This window comes from Rutidosis leptorrhynchoides, unplaced genomic scaffold (assembly GCF_046630445.1).
Source record: "Rutidosis leptorrhynchoides isolate AG116_Rl617_1_P2 unplaced genomic scaffold, CSIRO_AGI_Rlap_v1 contig488, whole genome shotgun sequence".
In the NCBI taxonomy this organism is placed as follows: Eukaryota; Viridiplantae; Streptophyta; class Magnoliopsida; order Asterales; family Asteraceae; genus Rutidosis; species Rutidosis leptorrhynchoides.
The window spans coordinates 19,250-44,430 of NW_027266718.1; the positions used below are offsets into that span (position 1 = coordinate 19,250).

The 25,181-nt window shown below is 33.6% G+C and overlaps 3 protein-coding genes across 3 annotated transcripts; 2 read left to right on the forward strand and 1 right to left on the reverse strand.

Moving 5' to 3' along the window:
* Positions 1 to 7,145: 7,145 nt before the first annotated feature.
* LOC139883991 (annexin D5) lies at positions 7,146 to 8,690 on the reverse strand. Its single transcript, XM_071868077.1, has 6 exons — positions 8,615 to 8,690; positions 8,358 to 8,503; positions 8,030 to 8,257; positions 7,733 to 7,930; positions 7,453 to 7,542; positions 7,146 to 7,349 (listed from the first exon to the last, which is right to left on the reverse strand). Exons 1-6 carry the CDS (start codon positions 8,688 to 8,690, stop codon positions 7,146 to 7,148), a joined length of 942 nt encoding a protein of 313 aa, XP_071724178.1.
* A 6,336-nt stretch (positions 8,691 to 15,026) lies between these two features.
* Positions 15,027 to 17,799, forward strand: LOC139883995 (type IV inositol polyphosphate 5-phosphatase 9). Its single transcript, XM_071868081.1, has 8 exons — positions 15,027 to 15,223; positions 15,313 to 15,420; positions 15,520 to 15,630; positions 15,736 to 15,877; positions 15,967 to 16,151; positions 16,856 to 16,964; positions 17,315 to 17,469; positions 17,580 to 17,799. The coding sequence occupies exons 1-8, from the start codon at positions 15,027 to 15,029 to the stop codon at positions 17,797 to 17,799; spliced, it is 1,227 nt and encodes a 408-aa protein (XP_071724182.1).
* A 4,000-nt stretch (positions 17,800 to 21,799) lies between these two features.
* On the forward strand, positions 21,800 to 24,833 carry LOC139883996 (peptidyl-prolyl cis-trans isomerase FKBP62-like). Its single transcript, XM_071868082.1, is given in 12 exon segments — positions 21,800 to 21,986; positions 22,085 to 22,171; positions 22,725 to 22,979; positions 22,982 to 23,059; positions 23,154 to 23,234; positions 23,331 to 23,525; positions 23,637 to 23,729; positions 23,816 to 23,991; positions 24,072 to 24,194; positions 24,281 to 24,427; positions 24,513 to 24,640; positions 24,728 to 24,833. Coding segments are annotated over 12 exon segments (1,656 nt in total).
* The last annotated feature ends 348 nt before the right edge of the window (positions 24,834 to 25,181 follow it).

Here is a 25,181-nt window from a genome sequence, read left to right on the forward strand (position 1 = left end):
CATTAGAATTAACAAACTAACCACTAGTACTTGTGTGATCAAATTAAAGGCGCGCAAGGATAAGAAAAACAGTATTGTGTTTACCTCCACGTTATTAATCTGTTGTTTCGGCTACGCTACATGGCAGCTTTCATGTGTTTCATGTGATTAACATCTCTTTCTGTTCCTTATTAATAGTATTAGTTATTACACTAACCTTAAGTGTAATTTTGTCTTAATTAATTCGTGTTTCATTTACATGCGTGCATGTACCACGCATGCTATTGTCAACTCTTCTATTTGATGTTCAGATAGACAAACATGAATTATTCTTATCCGTCCGTCCGAAAATACTCGCCATTTTTTCTGCATATGAAAAGTGCTAAATATTTTGTGGAAGGAGGGAGTATTTTTTAATCGAAAACTGTGGTCTGTGAAATATACGAACATATATCACATGCTAGCCTAACTTATTTCGTTCATGTCAAATTAAGTAACAATTGATGACCTGTTATAAGTTTATACTGTATTTTTTTTTTTTGATAATTCTGTATTCATTTTAAGTATGGCTCAATTAAAATATCAAATTAATGGTTTACCTGATTATTATGATATTTTCTCTGTTAATTATCTTATAAAAAGATTTCAACTTGTTTTATCGAACTTAAATTATTACTCCATCCGTCTCTTCCATCCGTCTCTAATTAACTGTCACGTTTCCTATATAATTAATACATAGAGGTAATATTATTCTAAATTAGGTTCCACCACGTTTTCAATTTTGATCCGATTCTAACGTGAAATCGGAATATGGTAATGATTTTGATTATACACATCTAACACGAGTAAGACTTAAATTTTTAATTGCCTGATGGAAAATGCATGCGTTGAAAAAAAAACCCTGTATAGAACTTTTTTTGATGATAATAATCTGTATAGAACTTGCATAGTCTAATAAATGATCCAATTAATTCGTGTTTGATGAAAGATTGGACCCTCCATGTGGAATATTAGGTGGGGTTGGTAATATCATACAAAAGTTTTTAGCTAATAAAACCTTCAAAATAAAAATAACTTTTTTTTTAGCTAATAATGAAAAAGCGTCCAATAAGATGCAATGCCTAGAAACCAGAGTGTTGTTGTCATCATTATCTTATAGAGAGAAGCTCTTATATGGAAAAAGAAATCTCAATTCTGGGTAAAATTATTCCAAGGACAATCGGATTGTTTCAGTTGGACCGCATTGAATTTATTAGACCAAAAATCGATCCATGGGCAGTTTTACTTGGCCACGAATCGGATCCGACAGCTCCTAATTAATTAACCTTGAACTTTACTGTGCCAAAATAAATTGACCAGTAACCAAGTCTATGCAACCGATTTGAAGTATATAGTAGTCAATTTCAGAATTGAGTCGAAAAATTTATCGAATCTAATTAGGATCAATACTTATTGAACTTTGACTCGAACTAATGTCGAACCGGTATGATCGAGTACAAAATGTAACTGTGAGTATCATGCGTTATTGAAAGGTAGTTGTTGTCATATATGCCACCAGATAGTCTTGTTGGAGCAAAGAAAATGACTATGCCATATTCCCATGTGTACTTTCTTCAATTCAATCTATAAAATGCCAAAGCAGATCACACTTTCAGAATAACTTTATCATTTTATCCTATCTATATACTTTCCACACAATAAGATTTCATTTATACTTATATATATTTTTAATTATAAGGTTCGAATCAGCTCGCAATCATCTAAAATCAGCTCGGCATCTTATTCCAGATCAAATTTCCTATCCATTTCACATTTATGATATTCTATTTTAATATTTGTGATGATTATTGTCACAGTGTAAGGTTGCAACTCGACAATCATGTGGTATATAGTGATATATATCATAGAGACAGAGACACAATAATTCGTTTTCAATTATAAAACTTCAAAAAGAGAAGGTATAATATATAGCTAGAGCTAGGTATATCAAAGAGTCAAATATAATTTCCAGTCTTTGCTCGGCGCCATCTAACTTTCTATTCTTTAAAAAAAGAAAAAACTTTCATAAAATTAAAAAATAAAATAAATTCTATCCTAAGAATTACTGTACTTGATTTGATATAATTCATCTCATTTTTGCTTTGATAGCTTCGTTCCCAAATAAGGCATCTTGTTATCAAAATATAATACAATAAGGTATTTTAATTTAAGAAAACAATATAGAGAAGTAGATAAAGATTATCACCTAAATAGTGTACTTTGATAAAAATTAAAAAAAAAAAAAAAAAGAAAAGGAAAAAAACAAATGATTTATACAAACTGTCCATCCAAAATTCGTTTTTCTTGAAATCGATTCATATTTTTTTATGAAAGAAATATCTAATCAATTGAAAAAACATGACGGAAATAGCGCTTTGTAAAAGCGTTCACAAATTTGATTATTAATTATCAAATCATAAGAGAACCTCAGTAACTTTTTTTTACATCGAATAATAGAGAAGAAGCACAATCAAGTCCCCAAGTGTAAATCCAGAAAAGAAACTGAGATTGGTCTTAGACCGTTATCTTTATCATTAATTTTCTGTAATTGCATGAATTAATACTCTTCAATTAAGATAGATAGCTGATCTCCAGTAGCTAATTGACTAAATTATGTACACATATTTTATCTTTTCGATCGATCTAGTAGTATAGTTTCTTAATTATAGTTTCTATGGACTTAGAATTATACTGAAGAGTGCAGGTCAAGGTCCTTATTAGGCACCTTCCACTTGTGCAAAGCGATATCGGCAACGGTAGCTTCATGTATATGAAACCTTGACCATCGTAGAAGAATATCAGATATTGTCGTCGTTATTGAGTTTAACATAAGTTTTAGCTCGAAAAGGTTTGTTGCGTAATTACTTCGATGCAATATTAATCATAAGTATGATCTAAGAACGTTATTTTTCTTTTATTTGCCCCAAATTAATATATATTAGAAAGGTGTTAAAGACTTGATTGGGTCATTTACCTGAATTAAGGATAAACGATCTGAGGCAAGCCAACGCCTATCGATTTTCCTGAGGACAGAGCTTAGTGGACTGGAGCCAATGAGTCTCCTGTTTGGCCAATATTAATTTTTGTAAAGCTGCCTGCATGGATGATTGGAATTTGCGTAGTGGTCTGATGCGGATTGGCAGCTATCTTATTTTCGTAATGGATTTTCTTTGTGAGGCAAGCCTGGATTACATATTCCAGACGATTAAATAGCAGTTTTCTAGATTTCATAGTCTAGTTCATCCTTTTAGCAGGAAATTGTAATAGCTAGCTTATATTTCTTTCCTGACTTAGAACGTTATTTGCAATCGAGGCTTGCTTCCATCGGTTGACTGGCCCCATATTGGATGCCGTCCCTTAAGGTTCTTAGTTAATCACCCTCAAATTTCATCTGACGGATGGAGGATAGCTGATTTCGGCACTCACGCCACCTTAATGCAAGATTTATCCCTCTCTCTCTTTCTTCTCTATTCTTAATAAAATTCAACCCTCATGCAAGATAGTTATATATTTAATTTAGTGCAAAGCTACTCTTTAAATCTGGCTTGACAATGTATATTATTCTTTTTCATGTTATCTGGATTTTTATAAATAATTTTTTGTATCAAATGATGCATCTCAAGATTTAATGAATGCAGCTTACAGGCCAATATAACTTAAAATTTTGTTACATTGTTCTATGGAATGAATTTTGAACGTCAGGTTTTATTTTTGAGGATGGTGCTTATGTATTTTGTTACATTGTCAAGGAAGAGTTGTTTTCTCCTGTACTCTATGAATGAAGTTTAAGGTAAAATATCAGGCTCATGTCGATGCTTGTACCTTATTTCGTATCTGGTGATATAGACATTGAAAGAAGCAATTGAAATTAACAACTCAGTAGCTTAAGGATTGAGTAGTTTTATCTTTACTTCCAAGCTTGAAATTATATTCAAGTGGCTTGGGTGAGTGTTTGTTTTCCACAACTGGCTGAGCCAATTAATTATATTATTTATTCTGTTTTCCAACTTCGAATCACCTTAATTATATGGGTTTTTGCAGTCCACTAGGAAGTGATTGTGGTATCGTGAATGTAAACATACTGACAAATGGTGTTGAAATTGGTGGCGCATTTGGTGAAAGCTACAGGAGGTGGACGTGAAGTTGGCACTGACTCTTGGAAGCAATACATGCGACGCTCAACTTGGTAATCTTGTCTCAACTTCATTAAGAATAGAAGTAAGCTATCTAACTTCCATGGTTGTGTTACAAACACTGATGTCATTATTTTATTTTCGCTATGGAAGCACTATCAATTACAGGAGTGAATCAGTGCTTGCACAAGGAATTGATTTCGGTTGAACCGGAGAAATATCAAAATCTGTGGCCGTCAATCTCTCACTGTTCGTCCCATGGATTTCAACTATTACTGCGTAAAATAAATCAAGACGAATAAACAAACCTCACATCCACTGTCCTCGCGAGGCTTGGTGTGACACCATTTTCATTATGATCGGATTTCTGCTTTGTGTTTGGTTTAGCTAAGCCTTCAATTTGTGGCTCAATGAAACTCTTATATCAAGTTTCCTAGTAGTACCCTTCCTTAATTTATAGCTTGAATAAAGATTGCTGGAAACAACTTATGGACTGAACAAAAGAGAGAAAAAATGTTTGTTTTCTTGTCTGTTTAGAAAATAGTTTCCAAAACTCCTTCAGCCAAATGAATTTTTGCAATTATTGTTTTAAAAAACAGTTCTGATGATATGAATTTAAAAACAGTTTTGTAAAACAAAAAAACAAAAACAGTTCCAAACAGGCCCTAGGACTCCTCGAATGCAGGATCTTTATGCCTTTCCGATCCATCATCGTAAAAATTCATCCAGTTGATATCACAAAATCAATGTCTAGTTTTTTTTACCATTTTTGCCCATCTGCCCAAGATTTCTGGATGCTATTTTCACATTAGAATAAATTAGGAATACAAATTAAATTTCGTGAAATGGAGTACAAACCTGATCAGCGACTTCCAATTGGTTATAGGAACCTCTTCGGCCCCAACCTCAAACACCAATAATTCTGATATCCGTCTTTTTAGGAAGTTGTTGAAACCTAGGAAACTCAAGCATAAAAACAAGAAAATTAAGAAAGAAAGACGAAGTTTTAATTGTGCGTACGTGTTCGGAAAAAAACCATGGCTAGCTAAGCTAACAATGTTAGAATTAATGCTCCAAAAACCCATAACATATTGGACTTGAAACTAAATAAACGGTAGCCTATTGGGTTGTACAAAAGATAATCACGAATGTGTTAGGATTAATTAAGCTGACCTGATTTTCGGACACGACACTATATAAACAAGTGTGTCAGTCGAAATTAGGGTTAGACGTTTTGAGACATTTATCGCACAAAAGAGTTCTCTCAAGTAAACATCCATCTAAAAACTAGTTATGCAGAGCTAACGGAGTCTAATCATCACGCAATAAGGAGAAGATAATCTGAAAAAGAAAAGCTACGAGGTTTGCATGTTTCTTCTCTATCTAATCGTAATTATGTCGAATCAAATGTTTCTGAATATGATTATATGATCATGTTTGATGATTGAATCATATGTTAATTCCCATCAACTAAATCCTAGTTAGCTAACCACGGTTTGGAAAGCAAGAAACACGTACTAGGGTTGAATCCAGGAATTCGTAGAAATATGTGTTAGATAAGTAATGTGATTAGGAAATTGTGTATAAGTAAAGACTGAATTTATAAATATTTAGTTTAGAACTTGTTTCTGTTTCTTTTGTCCTAGCTCCCTTGAATATTGTAGACGCTGAGTTATATATATATATATATATATATATAAAGTAAAAGTTATGATAAACTTATATAAGCCATTTTTGTTTAGAGATCTTGTACATGTATACATATTCCAAGGATATGCCTCGATAATTTCTGGATCGGATAGTAATATTATGAAGGTACTTGCGTAATTGTTAATTGAGTCAAATAATAATAGGAAGAAATTGTCTATTTTGAATATGCAGATCCTGAAATTTAGCCCTTAAGAGCCAAAATGGGAACAAAAAGGAATAAAGAGATTAAATATGACTGATTTTATTGTCAGACATTTTCTTTGAGTCCTATATATATAGATGAGATATATCATGTTCAACATCATTAAGGAGGAAAGTTGTACTCGATTGGACAGGTGAGCAAACCCGAGAGAGGATATATAATCGACTTAAGCCCCAAAGAAATGGCGAGTGAAGGCGACAGAGCTGAAAATTTATTTGAATGCGAGTACTGTCGTGGGATGCCAAAGGCAACAACGGATCAATTCACATGTGCTCGTTGTGGTCAGAGAAAGTGCATTTACTATCTAATGCTGACAAGGAGTACTGCCGAGGAGGCCGGCTCAGCCCTTAACCCAGAAAGGCAGTCTCCTGATGAACCCTTTACTACTTATATAACTTGTACCGTTTGCAATAACCGTTGGAAATGCTAGTTGTCGGATCAGATTTTGAATCAGTTCTAGCTTCTTCCTTGGGAAGATCGATCCCGTACATCATTCAAACATTTATTTTTATCATGGTTGGTTTGAAAAAAACATCTATTATCTAAAATAAGTAATTGGAACTGGTCAATTCAATTCTTATAACTAATTGTCTATAAGATTAGCGGTATCTTGTGGGGTTGTTGGTATTCGATCGCTCTTCCACACCCATTGAAAAAATAATAATTTGTCCAATCATTGAAAGAAAGGGATTTGACCGGGCACGGATGACTTTTTTTTATTTTGGACTAAACTGCTAGCTAATTCCTTATAAAAGTTTTTTAAGTTCAAATTAATCGTGCAGTATCTAGCTCACTCAGATTTACACCTTAATTTTTCATATCGCCGATTATTAGTTAAATGAACATCAAATTCTTGGTGTACATTCATTGACTCATACGAAATATTTTACAGAATCTCGACATGCCCCTGAAAGATTCTGATCGATACAAGCTAAAAATTAATCCCTTTCTCAGAAAATTCCGTCTCTAGAGATTTTCGACTATTGATCACAACACATCGTAAATGCTCAACAGTTGAAATTCATATTGAAAAGATATCTCTAGATGATCATGTAGTTGTGCCTGGAGGTGTTCTGTTCGAACTAAATATTGGGGCCTAAAAGGGAGAGAAGAAAGTTCCTGTAACTTCCCGATGTCTCCGAATGAACGGCGTCGTTTAACGTTTTCCCATACTTGCTCTTATACTCTGCCTTTATTTCTTGCATATCGAGCTCAACTCTTGTCACCACTACCCTTATCAATGTCGTGTCATCCGTTCCTATGCCCTTCATTGCACGTCTCAGCACCTACACAATGTTATATCTAACCTTTTACTAAAAACTTCTCACGGAAGAAAACAAAACTTGCGTCACAAGTTACCCATTAACTTAGCATTTTATTTATATATACCTTGGCAAAGTACTTGGACGAATTCTCTGCACATCGAATGATGGACAATAGAGCATACTGGAAATGCCCGGATGTCGCTTTCTTGATTCTCTGCAAATTTACGATGAATTCGTCATTTTTCTAATATTCTTAATCAATTATACCCATTAACCGCCAATTTCTGTTCTCTAAGAGTCGAACCCCTTCATCGAACCATTAGAACATTTTTCCTGGTTGCCATTTTCCGACTGAATTAGTTAATCAATCCATGTATATGCAATAGTAAAGAAAAGGTAATTACCCTCTCAAATGGTTTTCCGTAATTATTCTGGAAAGCAATGGCGAGAGCAACCAAATGTGCACTGCTTCTATCACTGAAAATATTTATGAAAGTCGACTCGTCAGATCCCTTTGCCAGAGACTTTGCGTCACTCTCGACCAACACCAAATCGATTTCTGGTCCTTCATAGCGTGTCGTATTTACATACGCAATTAATAACTAAAGAAAAAGATGAAGAAGTATTTTTTTATCAAAGTCATCCCTCGATGACGAAAAAGGAATGTATATACCAGTTTAATAAAAAAAACAATGTTTAACCTTTTTATGATTTCCACTAGTGCTTATTTCGAGTTCTTGATCTAGGCGATCTCCAAATGCGACGCTATAGATTGTCTTAATCTTCCGGAGCTGCGACGGGGTACGAGAACAGATAATTTCCGTCGCTGCTCGCAAATCTTTGTGATCAATCAAACCTCCTCCTATAGATTGTCTTATTATCGTTGCATCCTTTAATACAGGCTCAGGCATCCACTGTAAAACTGCTCTCTGCAATAATATTATCAAAAAATATATGATTTTAGCCCTGATTAAGATTAATCTCTAGTTAAAATTGAAAATAATTACGGGTTAGGAATCAATTGATGACCTTGGTGTTATGATGAAGCTCTGAAGCCAATTTTTTGTTGAGGTCGTCATTATACATGTTGGTATATTCTTCTTGTATAAGAGAACGTTGTGATGCATTTCTATGAGAAAGAATATTAATTACCGTAGACGTATCACATCCTAATCCTGATAATTGGGATTTTAAGAAGAAATAAAACGAACAATTTAAATTATATTCTTAAATTAAAAAGAAGGGAATGAAAAACTGGAAAATAAATTGTGTATATACAATATTGCCTTTAAAAGCTCGATATAATTGCAGAGCATCATCATGAGGGGAAGGTACTACTGCCGGTATTGTTACTGTCGACATTCTATTTTTTTTCCTCTGAATTCAATATCTAGAAGGTTATTTATTTATTTATTTTCTCGAATGATTGTGAGATGTATTTAGAAAGCCATAACGAATGAAAATGGACCATTGGCTATTGATCCCAACCCAAAATGATGTAATTACTGAGGCAAACTAGAACGGAAAAATAAATTAATTATAGTTCAATTCTTTGCAAAAACCAACTTGTAAAATGATGATTCCAATTTTATTGTTATTAATTTTTTCAACTTATAAGAGTTCGTTACAACTACCACATAGGGCTGGGCAAAAAGGCTTAAAGTCCGGGATCGGCCCGAAAAATAAGCGGGTTCGGGCTTGAAAAAAAAAATCGTTTAGAAAGCGGACTTTTTTGGGATCGGGATCGGCGGACCCGAACTTTTTGCGGGCTCGGACCGAGCCGATCCCGGACAGCCCGCAAGCTTTTCATAAAAAATAAAATAAAATTAGACAGGCTTCAGCCCGTGAGCGGCCCAACCCATCTTTCAATATCAGATTCAGATTACAATATATACTATATTATATACCACATAAACATAACATTGCCGTGAAACCCTAGCCACTCACACACACTCAGTACTCAATCGTATCTCGCTCTCTCTCCCTCCCTCCCTCCCTCCCAGTCGTCTCTCGCTCTTCACTCCGACGGTCCGACCACTCCAGTCTCCTCTAAGCTCTAATCATCAGTCTCTCGTCTCTCCCTCCCTCCCAGTCGTCTCTCGCTCTTCACTCAATTTAGTCACTGGCAGTCTCCTTTAAGCTCTAAATCTCTAATCCTCTCAACCACCGACGTTCTCCTTCACCAAATCGTCGATCTCCAGCCCATATCTGTATAAAACGAAATCGTGAGGGCGACAACCTGAGTACAGGACCAATTCGGCGATCCTTCACTGAATCGACCAATTCGACGGCGCTCTTCACTTTATTCGTTATGTTAATTGTGTAAACTGTTAACTGTAATGTAAACTAAGTTTGTTAACCGTGAAACATGGTAAACTATCACTGTTTAGTCTGTTTGTAAGCTGTAAGTCTGTAATGTAATAAACTGTGAATTTTTTTTTTTTTTTAATTTAAAACGGGCTGTCCGGGATCGGTCCGGGATCGGAAGCAGGCCGGGCCCGGACCTCGACTTTGAGGATCGAAAATTTTTGAGGTCCGGCTCGACTCAAATCGTTTTCTGTCAAAGTCCGGACGGGCTCGGGCCGGGCCGAGCCGGACAGCTCGTTTGTCCAGCCCTACTTCCACATACTTTATTCAGGCTCTTAACTAAACATATACTCCTTCAGGAGACTAGAAATTTAGAAATCTCCAAATTTCCAGGAAAATCAAAGTGGATTCAAACATTACATGCTATTATGTTTGTTACACCCAAATTTTAATTCGTTAGATATAGAATATTAAATTAATGTTATACATACATACATTCATCATATAATAAGACGCACGATTAGAACGAAATCGATATCGTGCATTGTTATAGTATTACATTAAAAATTATATAAATATAAAAATTGAATTATAATTTATTAAATTTAAAAATATAAATGATTAATTACTTAAAGTATAAGGATGTTATTTTAAATTGTAGAAATTATAATTCTACAAGCTTCCACCAATTTGGTGGAAGCTGTACTATATATATATATATTAAAAAAAAGAAACTTAATTAATTAAAAGAATATAGAAATCAGAGAAAAAAGAAAAAAAAAAAAAGAAAGCCCTGCAAATAAATATATATATATATATATTGTTTTTCCATGCTTGTGCACAAATTGAATTCGACTCTCTCAAATCTCTAAAGAAATTCCAAGCCACTTAAACAACTCACAATCTGGTATTACAATATAAGGTGAGTTTATTTAAAAATCTTTCTTCTTCAAGTATCAGCTTTTTAGTGTAGCAATTAATCTGAAAAAGTTGCACTATTAAAAATTAGTATGATATATTTTTTTTTCAATAATGATGTTTACCTATTACTGTGATAGGAATTAACAATCAGCAAGTTATTTTTTTCCATTAATTCTAAATAGTGATGAATTATTATGAAATTATTGGATTTACTCCTTGAAATGCGCATCTCTTGCTTGTGGAGATAAAAAAAATTACAACAATTTTGAAAAATCTGGTTAGTTTTATTATATAGATTTTTGTTTGTGTATGATATTAATTCCGAATGCATAGCTGGCAAAGAAGCTTCAATACTTCAAGGATTAATTAAATCAGAAGTTCAGGATATTAGAATCATAGTTTGGCTTAATGGCAAATATGCCTTTGGATGGTATTTCGTGATAGTCCTTCAACCTAATTTAATTCAGTTAATTGTTAAATAATTTTGATTTGGGATCTTTAATTGATCAAGATTAAGTATTATATATATGTAATTGATATTGTATGAGTTCCATTCAGTCTCATACATGCCTTTAATTGTACAGAATTTATGAAAAGAAATGATGGATAATCATGAATGTGTTATGATACTGCTGTGTTGTTTGATTACATTGATGTATTTATTATGGCCTTAGGACGCATTTCATTCATGCATTCACGGCCTTTGATATAGCTAGATTTATAAACCGATATTAATTGTCGGAATTACTATTATAATATTAATATTATAGGTGACGGAGATCGAGCGGGTGACCAGACTTGAGTGGTCTCAGTTGTAGCGTTTTTTGGGGGAGGTAAGTACCGTATATAAGATACTACGTAATATAACGGTTTTCTAATAAATCGTTGTCTTAAGTACTTCCTTAATAAAAATTACTATAGTATATGATTGGGTATGGGAAGTTTGATTTTAAATTGATATTTGAATAAATACGGTAGTTTTCTATGTTATTGTCAAAATATATTTGGAAATTTGATTTGGTTCCCATGAATTGTGATATACCATATGTATAATATCGAGATATTCTGGAAACTTGATTTGAGTTCACTTTGATTTTTGAACCGTGATTTGACTTAAAAATGATTACTTTGAGAGATTCGAGACTTGATTGGATTGGCATATGTGTAGGATATGGTCGTATACCGAGTTTAGGACTATCTAGTTTTAGGTCATGTCACTTGCTATCATTGAGGATAGAGTGACCGATTTGTAACGATAACGGGCCCACGGTGAGGCCAAAGGTTGCGCACCTAAGCCAAAAGACGTGGTGGCGTGTCGTTACTCGTACCTAGACATGTTCTAGGGAGCACATGCCATGAAGATTAACCCATGATAAGAAACTGTGATTTTATTGAGATTTGAAATCGAATTTATATTGGGATTTAATTAACTTATTATGGGATCGTATTTTGATGAACTACACTTTGTGAAATGGATGTTTTGGGAGTATTCAATATTCTTTCAATTATATGATAAATCAATTTGTGATTTCACATATGGTTTCAAAACGGTTTTTATAATTGTTTTGGAGATTACTTGGGATTATAATTTATTAGATTATGGTTATATTGCTTTGTATATTATATTCGGCACTTACTGAGTGGCTCCCACTCATCCAAAAATATATATTTCTTTTCAGATTTTGCAGAACTAGGTTCCATACTCTAGACTCATCTACTCGAGGACTTTCTCCAGGAGCTTAGGATCTTCTTTTTGGTATATCTCCTATGTACATTAGTCGTCTAGACTTGTAAATTTCCATGTAAACTTTTGAATCTAGTGTAACTCCGTGTTGGTAGAACTTGGTTGTATGACTTGCGATTTCTGGCTTGTGGGATTTTTGTGGGCATAGATGTTATAATGCCGATTTTTGTTTAAGTCGTAAGTCGATTTGTAATTATTAAACCTTGTTGTGGGTTATATTTGGATGAAATTTTGTATTTTGAGGCTGGTCGTAGTTCCGAGGTTGAATGGATTACGACGCCGGTCATGACGTGGGTTTGGGTCGTGACAATGCTAGCAGTATTATTTTAGTTATTTATTTGGAGTAAAATCTGTAATATTGATTTGTATGGGCAGGCCAAACCCATTTTACATCGGCCCAATTTTATGAGTATTCCTTTATCATCATCTTTTTCATCTCAATCTTCTTCATCCACGTCAACAAAAAAAAGAGAGCTAAATTATAAGCTTCATCATCTTCTTCTTCATCATTTCTTTGTCCCTATGAAGATCGCTCTTCTTCCTCAAGCTATACTATTCTTTTGAGCATGATATCTGTGTTGTGAGTGTTCATTTCCGGGATTCAGCAAAAATGATGAAATACATGTCATTTTCAAAAAAACCACAAATGATTTTCAAGCTTCTTGATCCTGGAATAGTTGTACAGTGGAATGGTACTAATTTAAAGAAAATGTTTGTCAATCAAGCTTCCTTCAACAAAGGAGGAGCTGTTGGAGTTGATTGTTTTAGGAAACTTGATTTGTCAAACATGATTGAAAATTCCATTTACTTGCAAGAGACGAAAACAAGAAAAGTCAATATGAAAGAAACTTTGCAAAAGAAAAAACACAATCTGTACAAGTTTGTGTTGATCAAAATGGGTGTAAAAACCCTTGTTGAAGCTTTTTTTTTTTAAAAAATGGATGTTGGTGGAGTGTTAAAAATGGATATAGGTTGGATTGGAAGTGATGAAAAGAATTTTAGTAAAGAAGCAATTCTGTCTTGCTGGGATGGATCAAACTGCACGCAAGAAAAGTTTGAGGATCTTGGTGTATCTGGTGAAACAGACAATGACTCAGGTGGCTTTGCAAGAAAATAGTTATGGTTTACTGGATTGGATCAAACTGCACGCAGGAAAAATTTCGAGGACCTTAGTGTACCTATTGCAAAAGATAGGGACACTGCCAGAATTATGCCAAACAACACTACCGGAACCACAGTCGTCGACGGAGCTCGAGAAACACATGGAAACACTCGTGATGATGTCGCCAACAACACTGAAGCATCAATTTGGACTGCAATTCATCAGAACGAAAAATATCAATCGATTAGGGTTCCAACACTACTTTTCTACAGAATCGGGTATTCTCGTTCTCTCTCAATTCTCGATGGATTAATGCAATTCAAAACTTCATTTAGCTTGAAAATGTTGCTCTGAGTTGATTGGTTGAATCAATTTTACCATTTAAGTACTCTAGAATAAAATTGCAGCTCGAATTGCTCAAAACTGGAAAACTGACTATAGAATTGGGGGAATTTTATACAGTGCATTTTTCTTATCCGTTTCAATTCAAATCAATTACAATGTGTCTTAGGAAGTTGTCATGAAGGTGTATGCAAGTTTTGAGCCAAATAAAACGAGAATAGCTATTGAAGAGACCAATATCAGTTGTTTTTCAAACTGTTTTTCAAACAAGTCAAGCAGTAATTTTTAGTTTTAGTTTAAATTGAAGAAAAGTGTTAACGTAGTTTTATTTAGAGTAGTATGGTGGAGGTTTCTGCAATGGTGGCTGCTCATTTCAATGGCCGAATCGAAAGTCAACTTCAATGTCAACAATTTGAGCATATTATGATCTGATCTACAATTTTTGAAAGGAAAGAAGTTTTTACTGTGTTATTTCACCAGCTATGCTTTATTTGAAGGTTAAAATTCGGTTAAGAGTGGAGAGCAAGTAAAAGGCTGTATTTAGAAGATATTTCTCATATTAGTATTATTTTTTTAAAAAATCAGTACTACTGTACTGTCTGATTTTGGTTTTTGGTATTGTTAAAAACCAGCTATTATATCTTTTCTTTTCTAATATTGTAATAGAAAAATAATGATGTTTAGAGTTTATTTTGGACTAATATATAAAGTCTTTAATTTTCTTTTTTATGGTTCATGAATAAAAATTTAAAATTTGAGTTCATTTTTTTTTTCTGCAAAATAGTTTTTATTTCTTTTATTTTAATTTTAGTTTAAATTTAATAAAGAAAAAATTCAATCTATTTTTTTCTTTTTGCTGTATTTTTTTCTTTTTGCTGTATTAAAGAAGAAGTAGTCCATTTTAGTTCTATTTTACAGTTTTAAAAAAAAATAATGTCATCCTCTTTGTTAGGATTTTATTTCCCTTCTTTTTTTGAAATTGGAACTTGTGATTTTTTTCTCCTAAAATCTCAGGTTCAAACAGAGCTAACAATTTGCCATTTTCATTAGGTCTCTGTACATTTTTCACATTATGATCCGATTTCTTTAAGTGTACTCACCATGCCTGGAATCCAAGGAGGGGTAAGCACATATATTTATCCATCGAATTTTGAATTTTAATTTTTTTCTTTAGTTTGATAATATTCCTAAAAGATTGATCACTCGATTTTTCAGTAGGTAATTAATGATTTGAATTATGTTGGGTTAGATAAAACTAATTTCTTTGGTTTGACTTTAGGTTATGTGGCCTAGATTAGTAGCTAACAAGATCTTGAGGAAGACATTGGGGAGTAACAATTCTGTGGCAGATTTTCCAAGTTGCAATACTAATGAAACTTTCCAAGAATATTTTCCGGCCTCGAAAAATGATATCCAAGAATATTTGAGCCCGATTATGACCCTACCTTTCAAACATTACAAAGATACTCATGGATACAAGTATAAGTTGGAAGATTTTTTTTTCCTAATTTCATTTCATTTGTTTGCAATTTCTTTCTTTGCTTATATATTCATTTATTGCTAAATAGGGTTTTTGTTAGTACATGGAACGTTGGTGGGTTTGCACCAACTAAAGATATAGACATGAAGGATCGGCTTGATACCTATGGAACAGACTGTGACATTTACGTTCTTGGGTAAAATTAATTTCTGTTATTTATTTTCAATTTAATAAAATCTTTTTCTTTTTCAGTTTAATGAATGAACTTGTTCGTGGTTTATTTCATGCATGGAAGGTTTCAAGAGATCGTGCCTTTAAGAGCGTCAAATGTACTCGGATCTGAGAACAACAAGACTTTGTCGAAATGGAATTCGTTGATAAGAGAAGTTCTAAACAAGAAACTGCATAAAGTACCAAGAACGAAGTAATTAGAGGATCGAAAAATAATATTGTATCCCAACAAAATTATCGGAATAAATGATATTACCCAACTTGAACCTAATTCTTCCCCTCAAGATTTCAAGTATATCATAAGCAAACAAATGGTAGGGATAATGATTTCCGTCTGGGTTCGAAGCCATCTTCGTCCATTTATCCGAGATCCTAGCGTGTCATGTGTCGGATGTGGCATCATGGGTTGCTTAGGAAACAAGGTACCTTTTATTCAAGAGGTGTACAAAGTTTATTATACAAAAATCTCTTAATTTTCTTATGTACCTTATACTATATTTTCATTTTGCAGGGTTCAGTATCGGTAAGATTTCAATTACATGAAACAAGCTTCTGCTTTGTATGCTCTCATCTAGCTTCGGGAGGAAGAGAAGGAGACGAGAAGCACAGAAACACAGATGTCGTTGATATCTTTCGCCGGACGAAATTTCCTAGAGGCTCGTTGTTAAACTTGCCGCGAAAAATTCTAGATCATGAGTACGTTAATTATTATTAATTAAAATTATGTCGATCCTAATGAATCAATTAGTTAGTAATTAATTTTTTTAAAAATTAGTTAGTAATTAATTATAACGTTCCCGTCACAAGAAATTATAATGCAATGGAAGAAAAATGTGAACAGACAGTTAATTAATATTGAAGGGTTTAGTTTATGAGAATCAATATTATTGGTGTTTGAACTTTGACTTTTGTCCTCATTGATCAATTTATAGTAGCCAAGGCAAAGCTGGATTAAATTTAAAAATAATTTTGTCAGGGACTTATTATATATGATAAGCATCGTGGGTTTAATTGTGATGGTGATTGTGATTGTTAACCAATGGTAGATAAACCACTTGAGAAAATGAAAATCTCATTATTCTATTATGTTAACCGACTTTTAAAGAGGATTCGTTTCAATTTTTCAAATTTACTAAAAAGAAACTTGGCTTCTCAATTAAAAAGTATATAATCTTTGATATGTAATATAGCAATCGTATAAAATCGAATAAGCCCGAATATACAAGGTAGATTATCAGTCTTTTTGGTTGTATATCATAAATACAACTTATATTGAATGAAAAGCATTGGTTAACTTCAATATATATATAGTATCATAAGTCCGGAAATCAAATTAAATCTTGATGATATCGGCTAATTAGTAGTAAATTAATCATTAAGTTTCTTTTGTATTAGTGCAGCCGAGTGATTTTGCTTGGAGATTTAAATTACAGAATTTCCTTACCAGAGCCAACGACTCGATTGTTGGTGGAGGGAGAAGAATGGAATGTCTTGCTTGAAAACGATCAGGTAAACCAAAAAAGAAATTTATTTATTGAACTAGAACATCGATTGCCTGGTTCCAAACATGACTAGCAAACTCTACATACATTTATAATTTTTAAATTGGTAGCCACTGTACAGTGTACTAAAATTTCTGCGTCATAAAAATGCGTCGCTAAGTCATGACTTGCGTCGCTAGTTTAGACACGTATAGATTTATAATTGATCGTCGTTTACGGTTAGCTGCGTGGTTATTGAAGTGCGTAGCCGAATCTGCATAGCTGATTGAATTCTTTCTTGTGGTGCATGATCGATAGTTTACTTGAGAGCTTGAAAAATCAATAACTAACCTTATGTTTTGAATTAATTAATTGAAGCTAAGTATGGAGCTCAATGATGGCAATTTGTTCCAAGGTTGGCGTGAAGGCTCAATAAGATTCCCGCCAACATACAAATATTGTCCCAATTCCGACTTGTATTTTGGATGCATCCAAGCTGGAAAAAGAGGAGAAAAGAAGCGAGCTCCGGCATGGTAATTAACTTAATTAATTTATTCAATTTCTACCAAGTAAGTTTAAAGTTTTTAGAGTAAAAATACCAATAATATTTACTGTGAAAATATTAATTTGGCCTAATTCATAGGTGTGATAGGATAATCTGGTATGGCAATGGAATAAAACAGCATCTATATACGAGGGGTGAATCAAAATTATCCGATCACAGACCAGTCAAGGCAATATTTACAGCCGACGTTAGCATCATACGTGATTTGAAAGCCTACCAAAGTCTTTTCCTATCGGACCGACTTGATCGATCACAAGCCACTTCGAATTATCATCAAATGATCATAGCTTCTTATTAAAAGGTCGGCCAAGTTTCGATATTTTGATTTTCAAAAAAAAAGTTTCGATATTTAAAATTTAATGATGCTTATGAATGATGTTTTGGATTTTGTATATATACGTACGTGTGAGAAAAAGTGTTGTTCTTGAGAAAAAAGTGTGAGAAAAAGTGTTGTTATGTTAATAGGGTATAGAGAAAATTATTGTAAACATGATTGTGTGTATGATTTCTTTACCGTATACATGTATACACGGAAAGGAAAATGCACTAAATTACGATTCTGATGATCATGATTCTTTTCTTCAACGTACGTGTATAAACTGAAGTAATGAAATGAACTTAATTAATTTCGTTTCCGATGATATGTACTCCCGACTGGTCAATTTGAATGATTTTATAATTGAAAAACATCATATATTTTTAGATGAATATAATATTTATCAATTTATATGAAATAAACATGAGTCAATTTCTAACCAACCATTAATTAATGGATGCTTGTACAGATAATTAGTAGACGATATTTCCACTCTTCTACTAGCATTTAAAAAAAAATTAGGAGATGATCTTAATGATTTGATGGTCTTTAATTGTCGTCAAAATAACCTCCCCCAATTCTTAAAGTAAATGTATCAATTGGTTTGCAATTAGGCATGGATTCTAACGATGATGTGGAGAAAGCAACAACGATCATCGATAATTCTCTCGCCAAAATGGCTCGTCAATTAGCCTAATTTGATTTTGTGAGAGACTTTTAAGTGGTATGATTTTCTGCTTATGTTGTTGGTGACAATTGCATGGGTATTGTGGCAAGAGCATAAGTTGATCTTTCTTGAAGATGTATGATCTAGATGTGTCGACTTTCTTTTTGTTATCATGCACATGTGCATGTGCTGATTCTAAACGGCTATAAAGAAATTCCGTTAAATACTTTGTAACTCATTGCAACTCTGCATGAAATTTATATGTGATCGAGCAAAAGGAAGAGACGGCTGAAGTTCTATAGCAATGAGTATATATTATGTTTATCGCTTCGTTAATCATTGTTGTCTATCCTTTTGTATTTTCTTCCGACATGTATTTTAGTTGTGTCTCATGCTAATGATTTTTGTTGTAATTTGTCTCGTAGAGTCGTTGATGATGTTTATCGATAATACTTATAATTTTGTCTTAATTTGGAGGGGTAGGTAAGTTTCATCCGGAGATTATCGATAAACTGACATGATTTATACTAGACCATTTTAACTTAATTGTTCTCTCTTTTATAAAAATAAAATAAAATAAAATAGTACTATTTCCGTCTCTAATTACTTGTCTGTTTTCAATATAATTTTTATATAGAAAAAATGAAAAATAGTTAGGAACAGAAGGAGTAAGAAGAAAAATTAAAACAAGACCACCTAGAAAGATCTGTGAAAAACTTAAATCGATTGAAGTCAGAATTTGATTCATAGAATTTAATATTTTGAAAGAAGCTAGTATATCATATACGAATTATTCATCCGGCTGATCAGGCTGGATACTGGGATTTGTTTTTTCCAATATAGTTAATCTATGACTAATAAATAGAGAATTAGCTAGCCATAATCATATTTCTTCATCAATTGATTAAACAATTAGGGGTGGCTTTTGATACAACAATAATAGTCCAAACTAGGGTTCTATTTGATTAATACATATGCCTCCAATCAGGGAGTTGCCTTGATGCATTAACCAATCACATAGTCTAAATTTAAATCCCAATGATTTTTATCACAGCAAAATTAAATTATATTTTAAAGGTCATTATACTTGATTAATTCATCGGAAAATATCAAAGTAACGACCACATCTACATTATTCTCTAAATACTAAATGCTGGACACTGTCAAATTTTGACCTAATGGGTACTGAATTGGAAGTTTATACTTGCAAGACCAATAATTATTTTGTCCTTTTCTTTTATATAATTTTGTCATTTTATCGATTATGACAATAATCTAAATAAAAAATCCAGCTTTCTGATCACTGTAAAACAGGGAAATAGAAGACTAATTAACGGCTGACCAGCTTGCAAAAGGGATCGAGTTGCGAGAAAAAAATATCAACCTTCTTTTTTTTGTGTGTGTGGAGAATTTCTATCAACTTTTTTTCTAAGAAAGATTTATAAAAGCATATATGATTGGAACGATTGTAGACCACACGACAACATATGATAGAGTAGTTCCATCGGATAGAAGTATAATTAGTTAGACATGATTTAATAATTACTATTTCCGTCACAAATTAATATAAGCTTTTATATATAAAATATAAATAAAAATTTATATATATTTTTAGACATATTTTATATAAAATATAAATAAAAATTTATATATATTTCTAGACATATTTTATAATCAACGGATATAACGGGATTGTTATATGAATAGAAACATATGAATATCTATACATTTAATCTAAGATATGAGGCAACATATAAATTAAAGCAAGTGGCTAAAAGAAATTATTTTTAGATGAGACCATATCAAGTTGAAAATATCGTTAACTACTTTAGGATTGTTGGCCAAACATTCATCCTAAAGATCATGTGATCGATTTTTTATAGATGTTGGAGGGATTATTTTTATTGTATAAAGTAAACGTGTATAGAGCACTCTTTCTATATAAAAATAATTTTTTTTTATTATCATATAAAAATATATGATATTTTATATTTTTAAATTCATCTAAATAGATATATATGTATTAAAAATTATTGATTAAATATATGTATCTATATGATCTAAAAATACAAAACATCATATATTTTAATACAAAGTAAGAGTATTTAACATCATGGTTTGATTTAATTGGTGAGCATCCCCTTCTTCATCCTTGAGATGAGAGGTTGATGGACATCTCCTCATTCATCCATGAGATGAGGGGTTCGATTCGTGTAGTTGAACAAATATGTAATGTAATAAAAAAGAAGAAGTAGGAGTATTTAGAAACTTGGTCTTCCTGGCTGGCGGTTACTAAAAAAATTTAACAATCTTTTTTTTTTAAGATATTAACAATCTCTTTTGCAAAATGAATAAATGTTGACTATTTGGTGAAAATTCTTACTATTTTGTTAACAAAAAGTCTGAGATATTAACTAAAGTTCGAGACATTAAAAATGTTTAAACTAAAGGTTTTATTGGAATTGAAATACTTATGTTACAAGCCAATTTATTGATTTCATTGAAGTACATAGGTAAGAATAAATTGAATCGAAATCGATTAAGATTGAATACTCATTAATGATTCAGGAATATGATTTATTATTTTTTTATTTGTTTATGAAATGTAAATTATAAATTTATTACTATATCAAATCAGGCAGACATCTATGCATAAACGATGAAAAAGTGATCCAGATTTTCATTGAAATTGCATCAAAAAAAGGTATGCGACAGGAATCAAAATAAATTGTCTTCCATAAATTATGTTCGAAATATGTATTTGCTAACAAAAAAGTTTCCATTATTCTCTTTGTAGCTTCACACTCGCGTAACAACTGGGACTCGCTTTAGGCTCATTCGTTGGCCTACCTTACATAATGGGCTTTGCGTTGGCCCATATCACCAAAGGGAACCTGATCAGCCAAACATGAAATCGAACCGAAAATATTTTTGGCCCTTTATTGAGGAAGATCGGTTCATTTATAACATTGTTGGTTTCACTTTAATTTGAGTTGACAACTCGTATTACTGGCGTCATCTGTATCGATTCAAAATTAACCTCAATCAATCAAGCACACGACTCAAACAACTTCAATTGATTCTATCTTCAATTGGAACACTTTAGCTCGTAAGAACTGGTTTCACAAACATGAAATGAACCCCTCAATTCTGGACCGGATCGGAGTGGACCGGACCGTATCTCTGTTTCTAGAATAATATTTTTCAGTCTCCAACCCTTTTTTAAATAGAACCATCTAGAACTCCTTAACACGCCATTAAGCTCTAGCTTACATTCTTCTCTTCTTCTTCGATCGGCAATCTGAAAGCTAACAAATGGATGACGATTTCGATATCCCTCCAGCCGAAGAATTCATGAACGACGACATGGATCTACCCGACGTCGACAGCCCCATTTTGAAAGTCGGAGAAGAGAAAGAGATCGGGAAACAAGGTTTGAAGAAGAAGCTTCTCAAGGAAGGTGAAGGCTGGGATACACCTGAGCCTGGTGATGAAGTAGAAGGTAAATTACTTATCATTGTCAGCTCAATTTCTTAATTAATCAGTTTCTCGATGAGCTTTAAGATGGACGAGTTTGATGTTTTGTATTTTATTGTGCAGTACATTATACGGGAACGCTACTTGACGGGACTAAATTTGATTCCAGTCGCGATAGGGGCACTCCCTTTAAGTTCACACTTGGTCAAGGTTAGTGATTGGCATTTGAGCTATTGATACATTGTGGCAGTGTTTTGCAATTTGAACTTTTTGGTGGAACAATGTGCCGATTAATTGTTGGGCAATAGACATTGCATTTCCTTGCAGAGCTCATGAAGTGAAAAACTTTTCTTTCTTTCTTTTTTTGAAGAAATCATGGCGGCATTTTTGTACTCAGTGGTGCTGCTACAATGCATGAAAGCCATGAAAATGTGATTTATACAATTAAATACACGCATAGTAGAATTGCACCACCCACTATTTACCGGTTGTCGTGTTTCCATTATCTACGCCTTGACCGGAGAAGAACACGTGTTTAATACTATCTCATAGTGTATTTAGATAATTTGTTTGCTTAATGAATCTGAGATAACGTATCCTAGTACTATCGAGGGATGGTGTAGATGGAATACTTGTTTGTGCTTTGAAATGTCATCTTGGTTGTTTATGTTGTGTTATTATTCTAGTTGGTTACTTGTCTACTACTTTTCCTTTTATGATTTTTCTTCTGTCAACTGAAGCTACACTGTGTTTCGTATTACAGGACAAGTGATCAAAGGATGGGACCAAGGAATTAAGACTATGAAGAAAGGTGAAAATGCATTGTTCACCATCCCAGCTGACCTAGCCTACGGTGCATCTGGCTCACCTCCAACCATCCCTCCTAATGCAACTCTTCAATTTGATGTTGAATTGCTGTCGTGGACTAGCGTAAAGGACATTTGCAAGGACGGTGGGATATTTAAAAAAATTGTCAAGGCAGGAGAGAAATGGGAGAACCCAAAGGATCTCGATGAAGTCTCGTCAATTATGAAGTTAAGATTGAGGATGGTCCAGTTGTTGCCAAATCAGATGGCGTGGAATTTGCCGTCAAGGAGGGTCAGTATCATGTTTTATATGTTAAGACTTAGATATGCCATCATGGTTCTAGGCTCTAGCCCTTCTCAATTTGTGTTATTTTTTCAAATAACAGGTTATTTCTGTCCTGCAATTCCCATTGCTGTTAAAACAATGAAGAAAGGCGAAAAGGTGGTACTTACAGTGAAGCCACAATGTAAGTCTCTGTACAAGTGAATAGGAGTGATGGTTGAAGTTATGTGTTTGAGTTGGCATATATTAACGATTTTTCGTATTAAATTTTTTGTTGCAGATGGTTTTGGTGAGAAGGGTAGGCCCTCTAAAGGCGATGAAGGTGCTGTGCCGCCAAATGCCACCCTTGAGATTACGCTGGAGTTGGTGTCGTGGAAAACTGTTTCTGATATTACAGATGACAAGAAAGTCCTCAAGAAGATCTTGAAAGAAGGGGAGGGATATGAACGCCCTAATGATGGAGCTGTTGTCAGAGGTTGACACTTAGTACTTAATAAATTATTACTTTTAATTGGAAAAAAAGAAGAAAAACAATGGTTTCGACTTTTGAGCAATGTATCTTACTGAGTTCTGTTCATATTGGCAGTCAAAATTATGGGAAAACTTCAAGACGGCTCAATGTTCATGAAGAAAGGCCATGAAGAGGGATCAGATCTATTCGAGTTCAAGACAGATGAAGGTAATAGAGCAAACACAATTAATCTTCTATTCTACATGCTAGTGTTTGTTTCGGCATTTTCTCATCTCTGGTTGTTTTGGGCACAGAACAAGTGATTGATGGCCTCGATAGAGCCGTGATGGGTATGAAGAAGAGCGAAGTAGCATTAATAACGATTGCACCAGAATATGCATTTGGGAATTCTGAATCCCAGCAGGAATTGGCAGTTGTACCTGCTAATTCAACTGTATACTATGAAGTTGAGTTAGTGTCTTTCGACAAGGTTAGTAGTGTATCAAGCCCCAATTTTCTTTTAGCTCGTGTATTATATATATAGCTTACGGGAACTTACTGCAATGACAGGAGAAGGAATCCTGGGACATGAACACCGAGGAAAAGATCGATGCTGCTGGCAGAAAGAAGGAGGAAGGAAATGCTCTATTCAAGGCTGGTAAATATGCCAGGGCCTCAAAGAGATATGAAAAGGTAACTAATCCTGGAATTACTGAACAGAGATTTGTTTTTATTGCAGACTATTATACATGTCTAAGGGATCTTTTTTCTTTGTGCAGGCTGTGAAGTACATAGATTATGATTCGGCATTTGGTGATGAGGAAAAGAAGCAGGCAAAGGCATTGAAGGTTGCTTGCAATCTCAATGATGCAGCTTGCAAGCTGAAACTGAAAGACTACAAGGAGGCTGAAAAGCTTTGCACAAAGGTTTGCTAAATCTCTATCGATGTTCATATTCTCTGTCAAATATATGTTAGTTTGAGCAATGAGATAACATGTATTTTATGAATAGGTGCTAGACATGGACAGTAGAAATGTAAAGGCTCTCTACAGGAGAGCTCAGGCATACATCCAACTGGCGGATTTGGATTTGGCCGAGTTTGATATCAAGAAAGCCCTCGAGATTGACCCGAACAACAGGTTTGACAAAGTTGAATACCATTTGAGTTTGTGATCTGTAATGCTGCATTTTTCTGTGGAATTTACACCTTGCTTGTGTTGATCCAGGGATGTCAAGCTGGAGTACAAAGTCTTGAAAGAGAAAATGAAGGAGTACAACAAGAAAGAAGCTAAATTTTATGGAAATATGTTCTCCAAAATGAACAAGCACTAATGTAATCTGAAGAGCAATTCTTTTTGAGTATTTATCCAAACCATGTTTTGGTCGGTCCCTCATGTATCACTATTTGATTTTGATAGATCCTTTTAATATTGAATAAATCATTTGTCCTTGACATTTGCTGTTTGAAATCTAAAATGGTCCCTCACTCACCTTAAAATTGTTTGTCCCTTTCTGGGCGGGCCACGAGCACCAAGTAGCGTAGTCCTCTGGCCTCTAGAAGGTTCTGGAATGTTCGCTTCATATTGCCTTCAAATGGGGGAACATTAATATGCAAATTATAAAATTTGATTATGTCCAAGTATTTCGTGTTTAGGATTACCTTATGGTCTGCTGGTGGTA